Source organism: Streptopelia decaocto (assembly GCF_964273445.1).
Source record: "Streptopelia decaocto genome assembly, chromosome: 1".
Classification (NCBI taxonomy): domain Eukaryota; kingdom Metazoa; phylum Chordata; class Aves; order Columbiformes; family Columbidae; genus Streptopelia; species Streptopelia decaocto.
In genome coordinates, this window is record NC_138663.1 from 96,263,914 (window position 1) to 96,283,815 (window position 19,902).

At 42.2% G+C, this 19,902-nt stretch overlaps 1 protein-coding gene across 1 annotated transcript; it reads left to right on the forward strand.

Annotated features, from left to right (window-relative positions):
* Nucleotides 1-326: 326 nt before the first annotated feature.
* ASMT (acetylserotonin O-methyltransferase) lies at nt 327-9,584 on the forward strand. The gene is made up of 8 exons (XM_082058810.1): nt 327-606; nt 1,941-2,115; nt 3,269-3,398; nt 4,168-4,236; nt 5,286-5,404; nt 6,356-6,496; nt 7,729-7,851; nt 8,499-9,584. The coding sequence occupies exons 1-8, from the start codon at nt 535-537 to the stop codon at nt 8,708-8,710; spliced, it is 1,041 nt and encodes a 346-aa protein (XP_081914936.1). The 5' UTR covers nt 327-534; the 3' UTR covers nt 8,711-9,584.
* The last annotated feature ends 10,318 nt before the right edge of the window (nt 9,585-19,902 follow it).

Here is a 19,902-nt window from a genome sequence, read left to right on the forward strand (position 1 = left end):
AATTGTGTTGCCAAATTGTTGTCTTTCCTTGGGGGTCACATCACTAGACTGACTGACTGACATATGTAAGGATTTCTATTCTTGGGAAGTCTTCCAGCATCAAAAAGCCAGCCTGATGGAGGAGAGCTCCTTTTGAACAAACCCCAAGTAAGACTCTGCTTTGGTTTATGAGCTCCTGTTGCACTGAGTTCAGGTTCTTGATGCTGTTCTGGACTGAATTCTGGTTTGCTTGTGACAAGCTTTCAAGTGCTTCTGAAGTACCAGTGTGTTAACTGACTGCAGAACTGAAAATACAAGCTGGAATCTGCACTGTTTCTTTAGCCTTGTACTTGATGATGGAAGAGCCAAAGAAACAGCTGAATCTGGCAGAAAGACCCACTGAAGCCAAAGAACTCAGCTACTGCGTTTTGTAACCAGTGTGTTTCTCAGAAGCAATGAGATTAAGTGGATCAGCTGGTGTGCTCAGTGCTTGGTGGAAATAAGCTTATTTAAATTAAGAGGACCAGAGAACCTGTGCCTCAGTCTGGAACGAAAATGGGTTCCGCAGAGGACCTTGACTATCCTCAAGTCATCTTGCAATACAGCAGTGGATTTTTAGTCTCAAAGGTAAGAAATATAACTCAGTCTTGGATAGATGCAGACAGAAATATTCAAGGATCTTACGTTAGTGAGTTAGGATGTAACTTTTTGGGAGGAAGACCATCTCATATTAAAACATCCTGTCAGCTCATCTAGGCAGGAAGGAAATTTGAAAAGAAAAAAGATTTGAAAGTGACCTGATTTCTCAGAGTAGACTTAGCATTGAGACCCCTCTGGGCTCTTGGATGAGCAGGCCTTGTCTCTGTATGAGGCTTTATAAAAACCACAGTTTATAGCTGAGGGCTTGCTGTCTGACTGCCTCAAATGTGGGATGTTCCTCTGGTGGTGGTATTTCTTCCCAGTTTTCACTTTTGGAGGTTGAGAAACAGAGAGCTTACTTCAATTGCCTTTTCCCCTTCTGTTAAACCATACAAAAAACAAGACTTTTCAAATGTCTTCTCAAAGAATATGCTTCCTTCTCCCATGGTTTGTCTCTATGTACTGTGCAGAAGGCTGAGCTTGAGAACTTCTCTGCGATCTCAACTTTGGTTAAATATGTTCTTACTGAGGGTAAAAGGAGCTTCCTGTGGACTTTATCAAATCATTGTAGATGCATCAACTCAATTGATTGCCTGTATTTGTTACTGTTTTAGGGGTGTTTGTGTGGCCAGATAAGTAGGGTAATACTTGTAAACTTGACTGTGTGCAGCTAAAGGAGGATCTTTTTCTTATGTGAATTTACATATGTCTGTCTGAAGGTTGAAGCTTCTTCCTAGAGATGTTATACACCTCCAGTTCTGCTGGCCTGAATGAGACAATCCTTTTGATTGAGGGAATCCTCCCTGCCTCAGGAAGACCACTGCAGTCAAGCACTGAAAATAGGGACCACAGGGTGGAATATTCCTCCCTGCTGCAACCCACAGGAGAATCTCTAGAGTTCACTGGAGCATATTTTAGACCCTTAGCTAAAGAACAAAAACAACAACGGAAAAATTCACCACTACACTGTCTTGTCATTGAGTCTCCAGGCAAAAAGAAAGAGAGATTGAGAATGTTCTCTGAAACTAAGGAGGAGGCAGGAACATTCACACTCAAAACTTGGTCTCTAAATCTGAACCTTTGTTAGCCAAAAACATTGGTTGGCTTTGCCAGGAAAGGGAAAGAAATGAAAAAGGTGCATTACAAGCACTGTATAGTATTATTGGTGTTTGGAGAAGCTTCAGTTTAATCATTGGACTTTATATGAAATATGATTTTTACATGGATAAAGTGTATATTTTTTCCAACAGAGCAGGTTTAGAAATGCGGTAGGCTTTGGTGCTTTCACTTGATCTCTCATTCCCACCTTTCCTTACCCCCAGGTTATGTTCACTGCCTGTGAACTGGGGGTGTTTGATCTTCTGCTGGAGTCAGGAAAGCCTCTTTCTTCAGATGCCATTGCCGCACGTTTGGGTACCAGCACCACAGGGATGGAAAGGCTGCTGGATGCCTGTGTGGGACTGAAGCTCTTGACAGTAGAGCTCACACAAGAAGGAGGTAATAAAGGCAAAATGGGAAGAAATTAAATGACTTAAACCTCTGATGGTTTTGAAAGTGAGGCAAGGTGTGTGGGGAGAGGTGATATCTTGTGTAAGGCCAGTTGCTGAAAGGAGGAGAGAATCACTTGAGAACACCATCCATTCTTCAGCTGAAAGAGAAGCAGCAAATGTCAGCATGATTAAAAGTATAAAGCAAAACCCAGGTGAAGGGTTCTATGTCTCTAAACTTTGTGCCGGAGCCTCAGGTGACCTTGGGGAAGATATTCAGGGTCTCTGCAGAGCTGGTCTCAAAAAACTCTGAGGTGTGGGTGTGATTTTTAAACCTTAGGATAAAATGCAAGGGTAAATGGGCAACAACATGATTTTAAAATGTATTTTGTTTTTTGTTGATGTTTTGCCACCATGTGAAGTATTTTGTTAGGTTGTTGATCTGAACTGAGAGGTGATTTAAGTTTGCCTGAGCATCAAAAACCTTGGGTCCATGTGGTCAGAAGGCATCTGTGGCCATCAGAAAACTGGTCTGGACTAGCTAGTCTTGTAAGTTGTGTCCCTTGCTCTGGCTTGTGTTGCCTTGTCTTGTTTTAGGGCTTTTACTGTAGTTGCACAATGACTTTAGGGAGAGCAGGGTATATCTTTTATATGCCTTTTGTATGCCAGTCCTATAGGTGAGATTTCTTTGAGTCCTTTAGACATTCACGTGTCTGCAGATGGTCCTGCACTAGTGAACTGAGAGAGGGTAGGTGTGGTTGGCATGTTGTTTTGGGGACTTGTCTCCCACTTGTTGAGCAGAAAAAAGACTTGTCTGCAAGGGCTTCTCCTTTAAATAGAGCATACCAAAAGTGTCCTCTTATAGCAGAAACCCATAGGTAAATGATGACCCTCATAAGGCATTCCTCTTGCTGTTCTTGAAATAAATGTTTAGTGCTGGAGTAAGTGTGGGTAGACAGCGTTTACTCACACTGAATAGGGCAACACACATTTCAGCAGCCCTCACCCACCGCTCATTGCAGTGGAGGGAATGATTGTAGAAGTGATGTGGTTGTGTCTTGGGTCATATAGACAACTTCTGGTGATAAATACCATGCTGTAGAATGGTCTTGGCAAGGTGGTATATCATACCTGTTAGTTAATGTATTTATTTCACCCTTTAGCTCTCTACAGAAACACAGACATTTCCAACATCTACCTTACAAAATCAAGTCCCAAGTCTCAGTATCATATTATGATGTATTATTCCAATACAGTCTACTTGTGCTGGCACTACCTGGCTGATGCTGTGAGGTAAGGAATCTGTGTGGGTCCTCTGAGTGGTGTGTTTCTGGGGAAGGGCATGATTAAGATGTTGACTGGGTCTCAGAAAAAAACAAGAGTTCATTTTGGCTGTTAACACAGCCAATATATGTTCTTGTTTTTTTCTTATTTTCCCTTTGTGTGTGTTCTTGTTTTCCTTTTTCTTCTGAAGGTAGAGATGATCTAGGAATCAGTTTTCTGTGTGTTTGACCTTCAGGAAAGCACTTGATCATTACAGTGGGAGTAATCATGGCTGAGGATACTTCTATTACAAAGGTGTATAGGAGTACTTTAATATGGGGCTGGAGTCTCGCTTGTTCCAGTCAGTGCAACTGGTGGTCAAACATGGTGTGTGTGATGGTGATGATTGCACCAGTCTTGTATCTTTGCCTGAGATGTGTTCCCATAAATCATAGAATCATAGAATAGTTTGGGTTGGAAGGGACCTTAAAGATCATCTAATTCCAACCCCCTCTGTCATGGCCAAGGACACCTTCCACTAGATCAGGTTGCTCAAAGCCACATCCATCCTGGCCTTGAAAAGTACTAGTGAAAGGCTGAGAAATATATCAGCATATTTTGGGGTGGCAAATGAGGGTACCTTTACAGCCATTATAGACAGACTGGCATATATTATATTCTGTGCAAAGCTGAGCACCTTCCACAGTGATGAACTAGCTGAAACTACAGTCCCAAGGTGTGTTTGGGGTAAGAGAAAAACAAATCCATGCTCTCATGTGTTTTGTGCTTGCTATTTCAGAGAAGGAAGAAACCAATATGAAAGAGCTTTTGGCATTTCATCTGAAGACCCTTTTGGAGCAATGTACAGGTAATCATTAGTATGTTTATAGAAATAGAATTCTTCCTACGGTAGATAAAAAAAATGTTTTTGATTATGGCTCAGGACAATTAAATATGATGATGGGAAAATCCCACTCATCAGAACCATCATGTAGCATTTTCCATTCTCAACAATATCCATTACTGGGACACTGATATTCTGAATAGAAGTATATAATTTCCTATTCTGAAAAACTGTTGTGGTTTAACACGGCAGACAGCTAAGCACCACACAGCTATTTGCTCACCACTACCCCCAGTAGGATGGGGAAAGAATCAGGAAAAAAGGTAAACCTCATGGGTTGAGATAAATACAGTTTAATAGGACAGAAAGAGAAAATGTTAATAATAACAAGGATAATAATAAAAAATTAAAAACCAAGCAATGCACAATGCAATTGCTCACCACTCCTCAAACAATACCCAACCAGTTTGCAAGAAGCAGTACTCCTGAGCAGTTCCCCCCAGAATATATTCTGACTGTGATGTCATGTGGTATGGAACATTCCTTTAGCCAGTTCAGGTCAGCTGTCCTCACTGTGTCCTCTCCCAGCTTCTTACGCACCTGGCACTGCGTGAGAAGCTGAAAAGTCCGTGACTGCTTAACAACTAACACATCAGTGTGTTATCAGCATTATTCTCATACTAAATCCAAAACACAACATTATACCAGATGCTAGGAGGAAAATTACCTCTACCCCAGCTGAAACTAGGACAAAACTGTATCTCAGGTCTCTGGCACAGAGGCAATGGTAGTCGAAGGAAAAAAAAAAATCCCTCAGAAGCCTGAGAATTAGCAGCTTAATAGGCTATTGGACTTGAATGGTATTCATTCCCTATTGAAATGTGTGAATTTATAGCTGTACCCTTCTGCTACAGTAAGACTCAACACAGTTTTATATTCAAAGAGATTGTATTCTGTGTAATTAAAAACAGATATCAGAGTTTAAGATAAAACTTGCAATAATTGTATGACAGAAATCACCAAACATATTATAAGTTAGCTTTTCTATGTGCTGTGTCTGTTTGCATTACTAGATCAGAAGAAGAAATGCTGAAATTCATGGCTGGCCAGAACTCAATATGGGGTATATGTGGCAGAGATGTTCTTTCTGCATTTGACCTTTCCCCTTTCAGGCAAATCTGTGACCTGGGAGGTGAGTGTCAGATCTTTAACAAGCCTTTGAACTGTCTTCTTTTACAAGCTCTGAAAAGAAAAATAACTCCTATGTTATATGATGGGAACAGCAATGGAAAATAGGACATATTTCACAATCTTGTCAACAATAAAAAGAGAATTTTACTGGTTTGCTTGGGCTAAAAAGAGAAACGTGAGAGTGATGAGAGTATTAGGAAGCTCAATGTTTTTCTCTACAGAGTGTCATTTGTGTGAGTAGTGTCTTATTCCCCTGTGTATGTGGCAGCTTTGGCATTTTTTTTTTGCCTTGCTTGATACATTCTGCTGGTACCAGACTCTTTACCTCCTTCCCTTCAGTCAGTGTTGTTGAGATATTATCTGCAGCCTCTTACCCTGCAGCACCTGCTGCCCCAGAGCTGCTCAGTGCTGCCAGGATTCATGGGACTCACCAGGCTCCCTGCTGGGCTCTATTGCTGCTTCCCCAGTGCCTGGTTGAGTGGCTCTGTTTTTAATTTCCCACCTTCCAGTACCTATAGCTGGGTGTCAGTAAGGGTAACAGAGCACTGGAACAGGCTGCCCAGGGGGGTTGTGGAGTCTCCTACTCTGGAGGCATTCAAGACCTGCCTGGACATCTTCCTGTGTAGCCTCATCTAGGTGTTCCTGCTCCAGCAGGAGGATTGGACTAGATGATCTTTTGAGGTCCCTTCCAATCCCTAACATTCTGTGATTCTCTGATTCTGTCTGAGGGGGTGCATAAGAGCTGTAGGGCTGGGGCTGAGCCCACAGGCCTGGGTGCTGGGGGCCCTGGAGCTTCCTGCAGAGCAAGTGGAGATGGTGGCCTCTCCTGTCGCTCCTCTTCCGCTTTAGCTTCCATGAGGCTGAATGCACCATTGCCTGCATCACTTCATGGGGATGGTGATGAACAGGTTAGGTTTTTGTCAGCACTGACCTTCTTTTGCTCTCTCTAAAGGAGGTGGTGGAGCTTTGGCCCAGGAGTGTGTTTCTTTGTACCCGAAGTCCATGGTCACAATTTATGACCTGCCGAAAGTTGTGCAAGTAGCTAAAGAGCAATTTGTTCCCCATGAGGAGCATCGTATCTCTTTCCATGAAGGTAGGTGTGGACAGCAGTGTAGTGTTGTCACAGCTGTGGCTCCTGAGCCTTTTGACTCCAGTCTCCAGCTGCCCCTTATGCCAGACTGCAGCCACCTCAGCCCAGGTCTATGGTTCATTGCTACCACAGGGCTGTCCCAGTTGTGTATCTGCAGCTACCTTCCATTAGAGACACAATTCAATCATTCAGCAACCCAGAAGCTGTTTACTCCTGAACAAAGCTATTTGATTTCTCCAGAAGAAGGGTACTTTAACAACAACAACAACAAAGTCCTGCAATTTTGAAAAACTGTCATGCCAGGTTATAGTTCTTCCTCGCACTCTCTTTTCTCCTGTGAAGACCTCCTGGCAGATGTGCAGGATGCCAGGCCTGCTCTGAGGAAGGGGTTTTCCTTCTCTGGTCATGACTGATTGACTTTCAAGTCCTAAGATATTTCAGGCTTTGAATGAGTGAGAACTAACCCATAGTCCTGTTGCCTGGTCCATAAATCTTTCATGGTCTTTGCAACATCTATGATGAAAATTAGTGTAGGGAGATTTAATTTTTAATGTTACAAAAGCCTTCAAAGTGTTGGAATGACTCAATATTGCTTAAAGCTCAGAAAGCAGAAAGAAGCCTTGAGGAAGGAAGTGGTTATATAAATACAAAAATGGAGAAACACAGGAAATGTTACTTGTGTTAGCGGTGCAAAGAAATGGGAGCAGAAATGAAGTCAGATGCAGAAAGCAAAGACTGAACGCAGTACACCAGGTGCTGAACAAAAGACATGATGATGAAGCTAGTGCTGGGAGGTGAGAGATGTGTATTTTTTCCTTATGGATTTACCTCTGTGGTTACTGAAGTTCTTTGAAAATTTGCTTACATAAAGGGAAGTTATTTCATTTTCTCCATGATAGAAACCGTGAGAAACTGTCTCCTCTTCTTAACGCTTTATGAATCTGAATGCCTGTAATTGGAGAAAACTTAGACTCAAATATTTTCTGGTGCATCAAAGGCTGTTTTGGATGAGCTGCCGCTTTTAAACGTTTCTGGCCTTATTGAGACTAAACAAGAATAAAATCCCCTTTTCAGTGCCACAGAGGACTTTTACCTGGTAAGTCTGTTGCTGTCTGATATGGGTGATGGATGTGGTAAGCCCAGAGTCTTTAGAACTGGACAGACCTGAAAATATTTACTTAACTCAGTCCTCTATATTTTGGGGATTTTGTGTAACATGTATTCTTGCTTTACAGGAGACTTCTTTAATGATTCAATTCCAGAAGCTGAGCTGTATATTTTATCCAAGACACTGCATGATTGGGATGATGACAAATGCAGGCAATTGCTGACAAAAGTCTACAAGGCTTGCCAACCTGGTAAGTGTGAGCTCTTGAAGAGCAAAGCAACTCATGCCTGTCAGTAATGTGAAGCACACCAGTCTTAACGCATAGTTTGGGTGGCAGAGTTTCGTGCAGGCGTTTCTGGGTTTAGTCTTTTTCTTTCCTAAATCAGCCATGTGCAGCTGAGCTAATAAGCCTGATCAAAGTTCTCCTTATCTGGCTTCCAGTTTTAGCCTTGTCCTCTACAAGGACTTGTCTTCAAGGCATTTAGGTGTAAGAACTGGAGATTTGGGTATTGTTTAAATAGACAGGTGTACATGTCATAGAAAAAAATCCCATTAAACATCACATTGAACCCTTGTGCTTTGAAAACACTGCCTACAGAGCCGGGTTCTTAGCAAAGCCAGTAAGCTCCTGTGGATTTCAGCTGGGGAAAATGGGAAATTTGCATCCCAGCTGTAGCATTCCCTTCAGCCCTAGCATGTCAGTACCTAGGTAGCCAAGCAGAGACACACTCTGATGCTTTTGCTCTTTTTTTGTCTTCTGTGATGCTGGAATATGACTTAATGTAGAAGCTGCTTCTTCCTGAAACTAAAGATTAAGATCTGGCCTAGTAACTCAGCTGAAAAATACCTCATCTTCTCAGAGCTCAGCCTGTGTTTTATTTCTCTTAATTTAACCAGGTGGTGGAGTGCTGCTGGTTGAATCGCTTCTGAATGAAGATAAAAGTGGACCTTTGGAAACCCAACTGTATTCAATTAATATGTTGGTCCAGACAGAAGGAAAAGAGCGAACAGCAGCAGAGTACAGCAAGCTTCTCGAGGCAGCTGGCTTCGGAGACATTCAAGTCAAGAGGACTGGAAAACTCTATGATGCAGTTTTAGGAAGGAAATAATAGCACCTCCTTTATGTATCTAACAAGACAGTGGAGAAATGTGATATTCTCTTCTTAGAAGACAATCATCAACTTAGCTTTTAGTTAAGACAGACAATTTTTTGTAAGCTGATATGTCAGGAGAATCAGTAATGAGGGACCTGGATGGATTGTGAACCTGGCAGACTGATTAGGGTTTGCCTTTGGAAGGGAGAGAAAGAAATCAACACCTGTGTTCTGGTTTAAATGAAAGCAAGTTAATTTTCTTTAGGCAGTTAGAAACTCTTCTTTTTCACACCTAGCACAGTTGTTGTTTGGATCTAGTTGGAGAGTAAGAAGATAACACGCAGGGACAATGTTAATGTTTTTCTTCAAGTAACTTTCCAGTGGTTTTGAGTTGGAACAAAGAGGATGTGAGAATTCACTGTTACTAAGTTCTTTCTGGGCACTCTATCTGAAGGTGTGAGGCAGCCAGGAAGGGAGGAAGAGATGGGGCAGACCTTGACTGATATCCAGATTCATCAATAAGAATATTCCATGCTGGTAGCGTCATGCTTCATATTTAATGTGAGCTGGGTTTTCTGGCTGGAGAGACCTGTTGTGGTTCTGCTCCATTTCAGTTGAGTTGTGTTTGGAAGTTCCTTTACTTCAGCCTTTTACTGTTTGGCTGTTTTGTAGTTGGCCTCTGGGTCTTTCTGCCCTTTTGGTCTTTTCTTTCCCTGGGACTGGCTGTTCAGGACCAGGCTGCTCTCTCTTTTCCCAGGACTGGCTGCTCAGCATAGACGGAGTTCATGAGGAATTGCACTGAGTATCTTTTATGTTCTACTTCTATTTAATATATATTAGTAGTAGTATTGTGTTACTTTGTTATTTTATTAAACTGTTTTTGTCTCAATCCGTGACTTTTCTCCCTTCTTTTTTGATTCTCTTCCCTATTGTGGGGGAGGCAGGGAGTAAGTGAGCAGCTGTTGAGGTTTTAATTGCTAGCTGGAGTTGAACTACAACAATGTGTTCCACAAGAAACAGGTAGTTTGTCTGCTTCTGATTTTTTTCATTCTTTCCAATTTCAACACTGTATATGACAAAAGCATAGCTGTACTTGTACTTGGATTGCTGCAAAATTAAACTGATCACTGTTCTGAGCTCTGTTACCTGCATTTTCATTCCTGTGAATTGATTTACTATAAACAGACCAAATTATGTTACCTTGTGGTTAGTCTTTTAAGAGTTCCAGGAGAAATCCTGCCTGAGCCTTGGGGAATTTGGCATGAAAAATGAAATTATTTTTTTATTTTCTCTAGATTTTGGGTTGAGTTATGAAAAATCATTTTGTAGCTTGAGGACTGGCTGGAGCCCAGGGATGATCTTTACAGGCCAGGCCTTGAGACAACAGCTGAAAGGTAGAATGATGCAGCCAAGTCATTCAGTTACACACTGGGGAATTCCTTATTGGATGCCTCCTATTTCTTTAAATCATTTGGTTAAGCACAAACTGCCATAACCCATCCAGTTCTTTGAAGCAGAATTACAGATTACTGGAGTGAGAAACGTTTGGAGAAGGCAAAAGAAAGTCAGTCCCTGCACTGTGTCTTGAACACAAATTGCATTTGCACTTTTAGCTGGATACTAGAGGAGCCTGATAGTCCACTCGGAATCTACAAGAGCCCTCTTCCTTTGATTGTAGGTGGAGCATAAGGAGAAAGTAGCCTCAGTAGGGAAAAGTTGGCCTTTTGTCACATTTTGTGATATCAAAATCACATCACAAGGCTGTAATGGTCCTTTTCATCCTTAAAAGCAACAGGGCACTTGTACCCAAGCAAGATCTTGCCCACTAGATATCAACAGGATATTGCAAGAGTTGGGACAGATGGATTTGGAGAGTTCCCTCATAAGCTGCAGTCACTGTGCAGCGTTCCATACCTGCGAGTTATGTGCCATGAAGGTGACTTTGCCAGAGCTGCTGCCTGTGAGTAATGTGTTCCGAACACTCGCTCGCTTCCCAGACAAGGTGAGGTGTTACATTCTGCAGCAGCCAGGCACGAACGCAAATAATGAAAGGAGGCTGACCAGGTCTTTGTTTATTCCCCTCACATCCCAAAACAAGAAGTGTTCAGAGAAATTATTTTGCTGCTTTGACTGTACCAAGCAGCCAATGAAGTATGCTGGGGGAAAGCCACAAAACTCCTGTCTGGATTTTCTCTAATACAATTTTTGTTTCCCAAAAAACAGCTGCATTTCCATGGACTGGTGGTTGCTCATACGGCTGCACTGTTTCCCAAGCCAGCAGACAGGCCAGTCATGGTCAGCATGCTGCAGCAACGTATATAAACTGACACATCATATAACCTTTATGAATCAGAGAATTTCTGTCTTTGGTGGAGTCAATAGTAATTCTGCCCTTGACTTGAAAGAAAAGCATTAGCAAGCTGTTTTGGTTTGTCAAAACAAATTCCCTAAATCCAGTACTTCTGCAATGAGCTGATTCACGACATGCTCTGCATGTCATTAGCTTACTAGTGAGTGGTTTGGACACAACTTAAGTAGGCAAGATGTTCACCTGATTCTAACATGCCTAATAACTGTAAAGACTCAGCATGTTTGAGTCATGATAAAGAGCAGCATTGTCACATCATTACCTGGAATACAGGTAGGAATGAATGAAGTGCAGAATGGTGACTGTAGAGTTTGAAGATCATTGGTATTTAAATGACTTTTAAGGGTCAGATGTGATGCCGTATCAGAGCAGCTAAACACTAACATGTGATCACAGTGTATATCTGCTGTCTGTGCAAAGCAGAACCTCCAGCTGGCTATAGCTTGAGCTGTTGATTCCTTATCTGCTAGATGGCATTTGAGCATTGAGTTTCTGGGAGAATGCTAAAGCATTCTTGGCTACTCTCTTATGTTAGATGACCAAGGAAATACTAGAGTATGCATAAGGAAGATACTAAAATTCTGTATTCACCTTCAGAAACTGGACCTTTGAAACCACAAAGTAATATAATAAAGGACTTGTGATATTTCCATTAGACTATGTTTATCTACTCAGAAGAATACTTTCCTATTCTTCTTCTTCACCCCTCTGACGTTACCTCCACAGTGTGTTTAAACTCCTCTTCCTTTAGATCCTCTCTTTTCTCCCATGACTCAAAGAGAGCAGGTTGCTCTATGAGCACCGAACAAGACAGTGCCAGAGGAAGAGAGTAAGCCAAGAATGCTCTAAGCTTAAGACCTTCCTTGACAGAGCAGAGACACAACTGGCCTCATCAGAGCCTCTTCCTTTTCTTTTTTTTTTTTTTCAATTTTTCATTTTCTCTCTCACTCTTTTTTTTTCTAAATGGCAAATGCTGTGAAGAAGACCTGAAACAAGTGCTTTGCTCTATGCAGACAAATTAAAGTCTTATTTGCTTCATGGTTTCCATGCTCCAACAGGTATTTCTGTTGACGCCTTGTTATGTATGATGTCTCTCAGCTGTGTTTTTTTGCTTATCATTAGATATTTAAATGTTAAAAAAGATTGTATGTGAACAAAGCAATAAGGTGGAGGTTTCCAAGTTCCTTGTGTTTTGAGTAATGAAAGCAGTTCCTAAGTTCAGACCCTTTCATGGTGCTGGGGTGGGAGGTTTTCTGTTTGATACAGAGTACTTTCCGCATCCTATGAGGTTTTAGCCATATAGGCTGAGATAAATTTTCTAGTACCTGATATTACTCAGGAGTAATGAACAAAACCTGCCCATAGGTGGGGTGAAGCAGCCAAGAGCAGAAGAAGAGAGATTTGAATGCAACCAGAAAGGCAACCTATTTTGTGAGCTGAGACTGGCTGTGCCCAAGCTGGGCTGGGTGAGGCAGCAGCCCCCAAGACCCCTTTTTCTGGTAGGACAGAAGTTTCCAGTAAGACTTCAGCCTGGTGATGTGGAAATTGTATGAAAGAGCAGAGGGCAGGAGGAACTGAGAAATTTGCCTTGTTAACATGCTGACTGGAAGTTGAAAGCTGCTGCCTCTCAAAGAGAGTCATCTCCAACCTCCAAGTCTCTTTGAGATGTTTCCTTCCATCTGTCTGCAAAAGAGCCAAGTCCAAGATGCTTCCATAATGTCTCCTGTGGTGCACCAGTGAGAGGTGCCAGTAGCCTTCCTCTTGGTACCCATGCTTTCATGGGTCACTTGAATATAACAACGGCCGCTAGTTCCATCTGATCTCTATACCTCCGCGGGTCGCTGACTCTCACCTCTGTTCTCTGCAGAGGTGGTCTCCTACTACTCAAGTAACAACACCTCCAGTCAAGAAGGTGTCTGCCAGCAAGCCTGGGTGCTCAGGCTAGCTATAGCCCTGCAGAAGCTGTGTACACAAATATCAAAGGTATCATTATTTTTGGCAGTTTAATTTCTTTTTGGGGTTATGTGTGGGTTTCAAGAGTCACAAAACCTACAACTCCAGGGACACTAGGGATGAAAAAGGCATGCCAAGGGGAGCATGACACGGCACCAATATTTTTCCCTCCACACCTTTCTCATCTGGGCCACCCATGCATGTTGGGACTTGAGCCCAAGTTGTTGGATGCAATTAGGGTTAGGATGTCAAAAGCCACAAAGCCTACAGCTCCAGGGATACTGGGGCCGCAAAAGGCCTTCCAAGGGGAACATGGCATTGCACCAACACTGCTCCCCCCTCACCTTTCTCATCTGGACCACCCATGTATGTGGGGGGACCTGAGCCCAAGTCTCTGGTTGCAAATAGGATTAAGGTTAGGTTTAAGGTTACGAGAACCACAGAGCTGCAGGGACTCTGGTGCTGCAAAAGGCAGTCTTTTCTTTTTCAGTGGGAATTAGGTTTGGGTTAACAAAAAATCAGTTCCCAGGACTTTAGTAGATCAGGTGAGGTAAGTTCCTGGCTCTGCATGGGAGAGGTTTTGCTCTTGCCCATGAGTCTGGTGGCTCAGTCAGAAAAGGACTACCGTTGCTGGTGAGAGACCATGGGCCTTATGCTAACTTTGCCTCATGTTGAGTTCACAAGGCTCCACCTCTGGCCTATGGGGCTTGTTATCTGGCTGTTTTCAGAAACTACTGTCTGAAGCAGAGCTTGATAGCAGGTGTCTCTTGCTGTTTGTCATCCCACACTTAACTTTCCTCATCATAAGAAAAGCCTTGAAATCACAGGTGCAGAATGAAGACAGATGCCCTGTCATCCTCAAGAATTTGCTAACAGTCATTAGTTATTGAAGAATCACAGCCTTGAGCACCAGGAAAAAAATGCTTCAAATGCAATGAACAAAAGAAACTGCAACTGGGCAAGAAAAAATGGTGGAGGAGCAGAGTAAAGAACTTCTGTCTTGAAAAATGACAGCCCAGTATGTAGCTGGATCAGGTGGAGAATGGGGGCTGAGTGCTGCCTGGAAATATCCCGCCAAAGGAGAAGACCTTGAATGGAGGGGAGAGAGAAGGCAAATTGTTGCCATGGGAGCTGCAGTTACAGAAACCCTGTACAAAACTCAGTATGAAAGGCCTGAAAACAAATGCCTAAATAAAATAGCTATTTTAGTAAGACCGAATAAGAAGAGCAATACAGATAGAAAGTAAATCTGATGTCCCTTTGGACACCAAGCACCTATGTTTGTGAAGCGTTGGATGGGAGCCCAGCTGGATTTTCCCACAGTGTGTTGTGCAGATCTTGTCCATGGAGGGAAGCACCTCATTTTGCATCTTACAAGAAAAAGGATATTGTCATGAGAACTTGTTGCTGCACTGTTAGACAAAAGAAAGGCTGTGCATGTGGCATAATTCTGGCATCCAGTGGGAGCACCCTCCTCTGTTTTGATGAGCTGGCTGAGCTCATCCTGCAGCCCAGGGACGTGAGCAGCACAGCACGGCCCGAGGAACACCCTGGATGTTTAGCACAGGCCTGCACCTGCTCAGCTTAACTGTTATGTGCGTCACTACCTTCCAAATGTGCAGCAGGCTGCTGGTCAGGATCAATATATTCCACCCCGTAAAGCACATGCCTTTCCCAAAGACATTATAAACTACAGATTATGTTAATAACATATGGGCTTCTCAAGTCCTAATGGAGCGATCCAGCAGAGCAGACATAATCTGTCCAAAACCTCTGGCTCCTTGAGCACAATGTCTTCTGCAAGGCTGCAGGTAGAGTGGCTTCCAGAAGGTCAGTGTGTTTCTGAAGAACTGGGTGTTGTCACGCCTTGCAGCCTCTGAAATAGTGCAGAGTATCTGTGTTCTGGCTTGCTGAAAGCAATTGGATTGTAACAGAACGAAACAGATTTCCTGAAATAGGAAATGTGACTGTGTGTTACATATTAGCACAATCAGGCTGTCAGGAGCTGACTAAAAGCACATAAAATCGGTATTTCTTTCCAACGTCTCAGGCTGGGTTTTGAGAATTACTTAAGGTTCATGTTGTTAGAGAGGTGCATATTTAGTCTTTATCCTCTGCTGTATCTTGTAGCTTTAAAACAGGCAATGCTTTTTGAAATGGAATACAGTCTTTGATCAATAAACCTTGGTGTGATGAATGAAGCAGTACCAGTAGGACACGTTGCTGAGTTATTCTTTCAGCATTTATAGCACAAAAAGAAGACTGCAGTTTCAGGCTGTGATATGAATGTCAAGGATGCCAAAGTGTGATGAAACTTTCCACCTTTTAATGCTCATTAAAAACATTTTTTAAAAAATTAAATACTTCATATAGAAACACTGAAATGTTGGTAGGATTTATTTTTTAGTTGGAGACTAGATAATGTAATATTACCATACAAACATTTTTTTTCAGGCCTTTAGCTGTCAAAAGTGACGTTCAATAACCTTGGACACAAAAGGAGGCTAAAAAGGTAATAAAAGTGATGGCCTTGATATGTATAGCAGTAAATTTTAAGGCCCCAGTGTTACAGCTGCTGAGGGCAAGGACATCTAATTGGCAAGAAGGAGTATTTTGTGTCCAAGGAGGGTACAAATAGGACAGAGCCAGGCTCTTTTCAGTGGTGCCTGGTGGCAGGCCTGGAGGCAACCGGCACAAACTGAAACACAGGAGGTTCCCTCTGACCATCAGGAAACACTTTGTTACTGTTAGGGTGATTGAGCACTGACATGGGCTGCCCAGAGAGCTGGTAGAGTCTCCGACCTTGGAGATAATTAAATACTGTCTAAACGTCATCCTGGGCAACCAGCTCTAGGTGGACCTACTTGAGCAGGAGGACTGGATCAGGTGACTTTCAGAGGTCCCTTCCAACCTCAAACATCCTGTGGTTCTGTGTGTCCAAACATGGATGGATTTTAGGCATGATGTGTCTGGCAGCTCATTTTTGAGGAATAATAACTCAGTACTCACCTTTAGTTAATCAGTTTCATGCAGTGTCTTGAATGGTGGTAGGAAAAAACAGATTTCAACCATCTATTGGTGTTGGGCAGACCAAGCTCCAATCTGGAAGGAAACCGAGACAATTCCTAGAGGAAGCCAACTCTCGAAGTATGGGCTGAAGATAGATCAAAGGGAAAGTTCAGGCCAAAGTACTGGCTGCTGGTCCTGACTTGGGTCCACCACACTGGAGCAGTTGGCTAAAGGAGGCTGAGGGAGGACTGTGGCCTCCCTTTGAAAGGTGAATTCAGCTACAGGTGGGTGCGGGGGCCTATTGTTTATGGCCAGTCTCCAGTGTGGCCTGTGCTCAAAACAGGCAGCAAAACAGCCCACAGATGGTGGGCAACAGTGACAACCGGAAGAGCGGTGACCCCACAGATGGTTCCTATAGCAGCCAAAGTGCCTGAGGTACCAGCTGCAATTGTAGAAAGGACAAGGTGGTTTATGATAACAGATTAGGTAAGTTCATGGGTTAATCAGGTTTTCACCCTAATAGAAGCAGTGCTTGGGGAAAAGCAGCAGTACATTTAAAGACCAAGAAAACTATTGCTTGTAGAGTTCAGCTTTTGGCAGAGGCACAAATAGCAGAACCGTGAGCTGTCTAAAAAGCATTGTCACTAACTGGTCAAATGGACCCACTGTGGGCTCTGCCAGGATGACTCCTGTGGAGGATGCCAAGCAATTGGGATACAGTCAGGTTTTGTAATGATTTTACAGTCCAGGACAGGAAAGCAGGCATGTACAAGCTGGCATGGAGAGCAGGCAAAGTAGTCTTGCCCTGGAAAGCCCCCAGTTGGGTCACTTATGCACAGAGGAGTGCCTTAGGAAAGAAATACAGAAGCTAAATGGAATAATTTTGGTTTAGCACAGATCCCTGCTGATACCCAGATCCCTCAAAAAGCCTTTTAATCTAAGGTGAACATTTACAAGTCAAGAAGTTGTATTTGGAGACTGACATGATGGAGAATCAGGTGGTTTAGTTATGAAGTTGGAATTATAAATACATCAGTATCTGTTTGTATAAGTGATTTCCAATCTTTGTGTGAATATCCTGAATTGTTTCCCATCAATGGCTTGTGTGCTAAATAGAGTGTAAAAATTAGCAAACATACCATAAAAACAAACAAACAAACCAACCTCACTACACTGGAATGTAAAATGACCTGCAGTGTGGTCAAACTTTATTTGGGGTACTGTAAAATAAAAGTTTTGGAACTACTTTGATGTTGCCTATCTAAACTTTATGAATGTGGGGTCCCCACAGCTAGCCATTCCCTTGATATATTTTCCTTATTTGCTGTATTACAGGAAGGACAGCAATTTTGATGTGAACCATGTGATATTCACAACCTTTTAATAGATTCAGTGAAGATCAGGGAATAAAATGATCAAGTAAAATTTTAGATGGAAATCTAATTCTCTGGAGAGAAACACAGCTATTCAAAATCACCATGGAGAGTTGCAAAGTTCTTCTTCCAGGGGAAAGAGAAACAGAGACAGTCGCCTAAGTTCTTTATGGAAATTTAGGGATAGTGAGGGGTATCATGAATAGCACAGACCTATAACCCATTTGGAATAAATTCTCACTGATGATTGATGATGTGGTTAAAGCTTCCACACAGAAATATTAAATGGTATAAGTTTTAGTACAGACTGAGGTGAATTATTGCTGCTTGTCAAAGGCTGTGTCCCCATGGATGTCAAACGTTATACAAACAGGAAGATTCTGGCTGGAATATTTCCTCCATCATTTAATGTGCTAATACACAGGCTTTATTATTTCTAAGAATAAAATGCACAACAATTAAGTATGGAAGTGTCTTCTGTGGTAACATGTACATCGGAAGATTGCAAACCAGTAAGTATAGCTATACAACTTTGTGATTCAGGAGACTGTACCATTTGCAGAGCATTCTTTAGTGACTGTTTTAAAACAACATTTTATAAAATAATGGTCCTGAGAAAGGTAAGAAATATCAGCTGGTGGAAACCAGAGGTTCCTCAACTGTGGGTATGTAAGCAAATCCCTTTGTGAATGTGTCACATATAAGCATAAACCAGTTTGGTAAAGAAGTTCATGATGGAGCAAAATGGTTATTTTCAGAAATGTGTGATCATAGTGCTTCCATTCTATAAAAATGTCTGCAGCTATTCATGGCTCTAAAGAATTACTCTGATGAAAAAGGTACCTTGTCATCATGGAAAAAAATTACGTATCTTGTGTACTGTATCTTGTGATGTTTAAATGAAAACTGCCCTTTAGCAGAAATGATTGTGTGTTCTGCATACCCAGCCTGTACATTTTGTTCCTCTTAGGTAGTCTGGCATTTGAAAAGCTGGAGTCACCATTTGTCCTCACGTCTCCTGGCACAGCAGCCCCAGGGTTACAGGATAGAGATGGGGAAAGAAATCCTTGAAGGTGCAGGAAATCCTCAAACGCAAGTAATTCCTCCATAAGTGTTAAGCTTTTACTGAGAGTCCAAATTCATACTAGGCAACTTAGAAAGCAGATGTTTTCCTGAGACAGCAATGCCAGCCCCTCAGTTGTGAGGTCTGTGGATGTCTTCCATCTGCGTACCATTGTGGTAAAGCAATTTTGGTGATGTGCAAGCTATAATTGCCCCATTAATCAATATTGGTAGAAAGCGATTACCAAAACTTTACTCTGCATCTGTCCACCCACCTGTCTGCTAATGGACCATTACTTTTGTAGCTGTAGAACTGTGGTGAGAGTTTGACTAGTTTTGCTGATGAAACATTAGTTATCAGGAATTGATATCTTAAGTGCTGCTGAACTCTGCCCCTCCAATTTTGTCAAAGGCCCCCGAAGTACAAGCACAGGCTGATAACAGAGGCTGTATAAAATGAAATCACAAATCATCAATTACAGGTAAATGCAGCCTCAACAGGTGGGCAGAAATGAGTTTACAGCAGAATTCAAAAATGTGTAGACTAGTGCAGCTTCCCATGGTTGGTCACATTGCAGAGATATCTGTGGGAAGAATATAAAGCAGCAGTGAAACCCACTACTCATTTCTTGCACTTATTCAGAATTGGGTGTGCAGAATGGATCCCTCTGGTGCCATTAGTTCTTATACGTGTAAGTATTTTTTGTTATTGCTAAGAGGAAATGTGCCTCTGTTTTTTTGTACTTCATCTAGTACTGTTGCTCTTGAGGTTTTTTTTTGAAATGGAATGCAACATTCTGTCTTTAATCACACCAGAGAAAATCCATTTGATGTGGTATCCCTCACATGCCTTATCTTCTTTATATATCTCATGTTGCCTCACAGTGAATTTGTAGATTAGGTCAACCTAAAGATTTGCCATAGGTGTAGGTTAAAACTTCTGTAGGGCTAAGTCTGCCTGATTGGAACTATATTTTTGTTGTTAGCTGAGCTAATCACATATGCATCGTGGCAGCTGCAAAGAGAACTCTACCTGCTCTGGATGGCATGTTCAGGAGTGCTGTCCTTGAAACCAAGTGTAGTAGCACCACAGTTACCCTCATCAGCAATCTCCACCCACTAGCAAGTGCCTAATCAAGGATTTTTCATCATCAGAACAGGTGTTCCCCGCAATTCTGTGAATGACCATAGTCAAGTAAAAGCTAGTGGCCCAAAGAATGGCCTGGTAAAAGCAAGTGCTAGTTATGTCCATTGCTTTCTATTTTAACTGGTAAAAGATGGAGACTTAGTGAAAATTTTCATTTTTCCATTTTCTTTGTAATGGATGTGAGTAACTGAAAAAAGCTGTAATGTGGTCAGTGAGAGTAAGTGTTGATTTGTGCAAATGAATGAACTTTGCATGATGGCAGCTAGTGCATGTGCAGACAGAAGTTGCTAAGTGG

What these genes read in the sequence shown, in the direction of transcription:
- ASMT (XM_082058810.1), top strand. Translation starts at nt 535, where the DNA reads ATGGGTTCCGCAGAGGACCTTGACTATCCTCAAGTCATCTTGCAATAC. An exon ending in AGAGCTCACACAAGAAGGAG is followed by an intron (nt 2,116 to 3,268) that starts GTAATAAAGGCA and finishes TTCACCCTTTAG; the next exon opens with CTCTCTACAGAAACACAGAC. An exon ending in GCAAATCTGTGACCTGGGAG is followed by an intron (nt 5,405 to 6,355) that starts GTGAGTGTCAGA and finishes CTCTCTCTAAAG; the next exon opens with GAGGTGGTGGAGCTTTGGCC.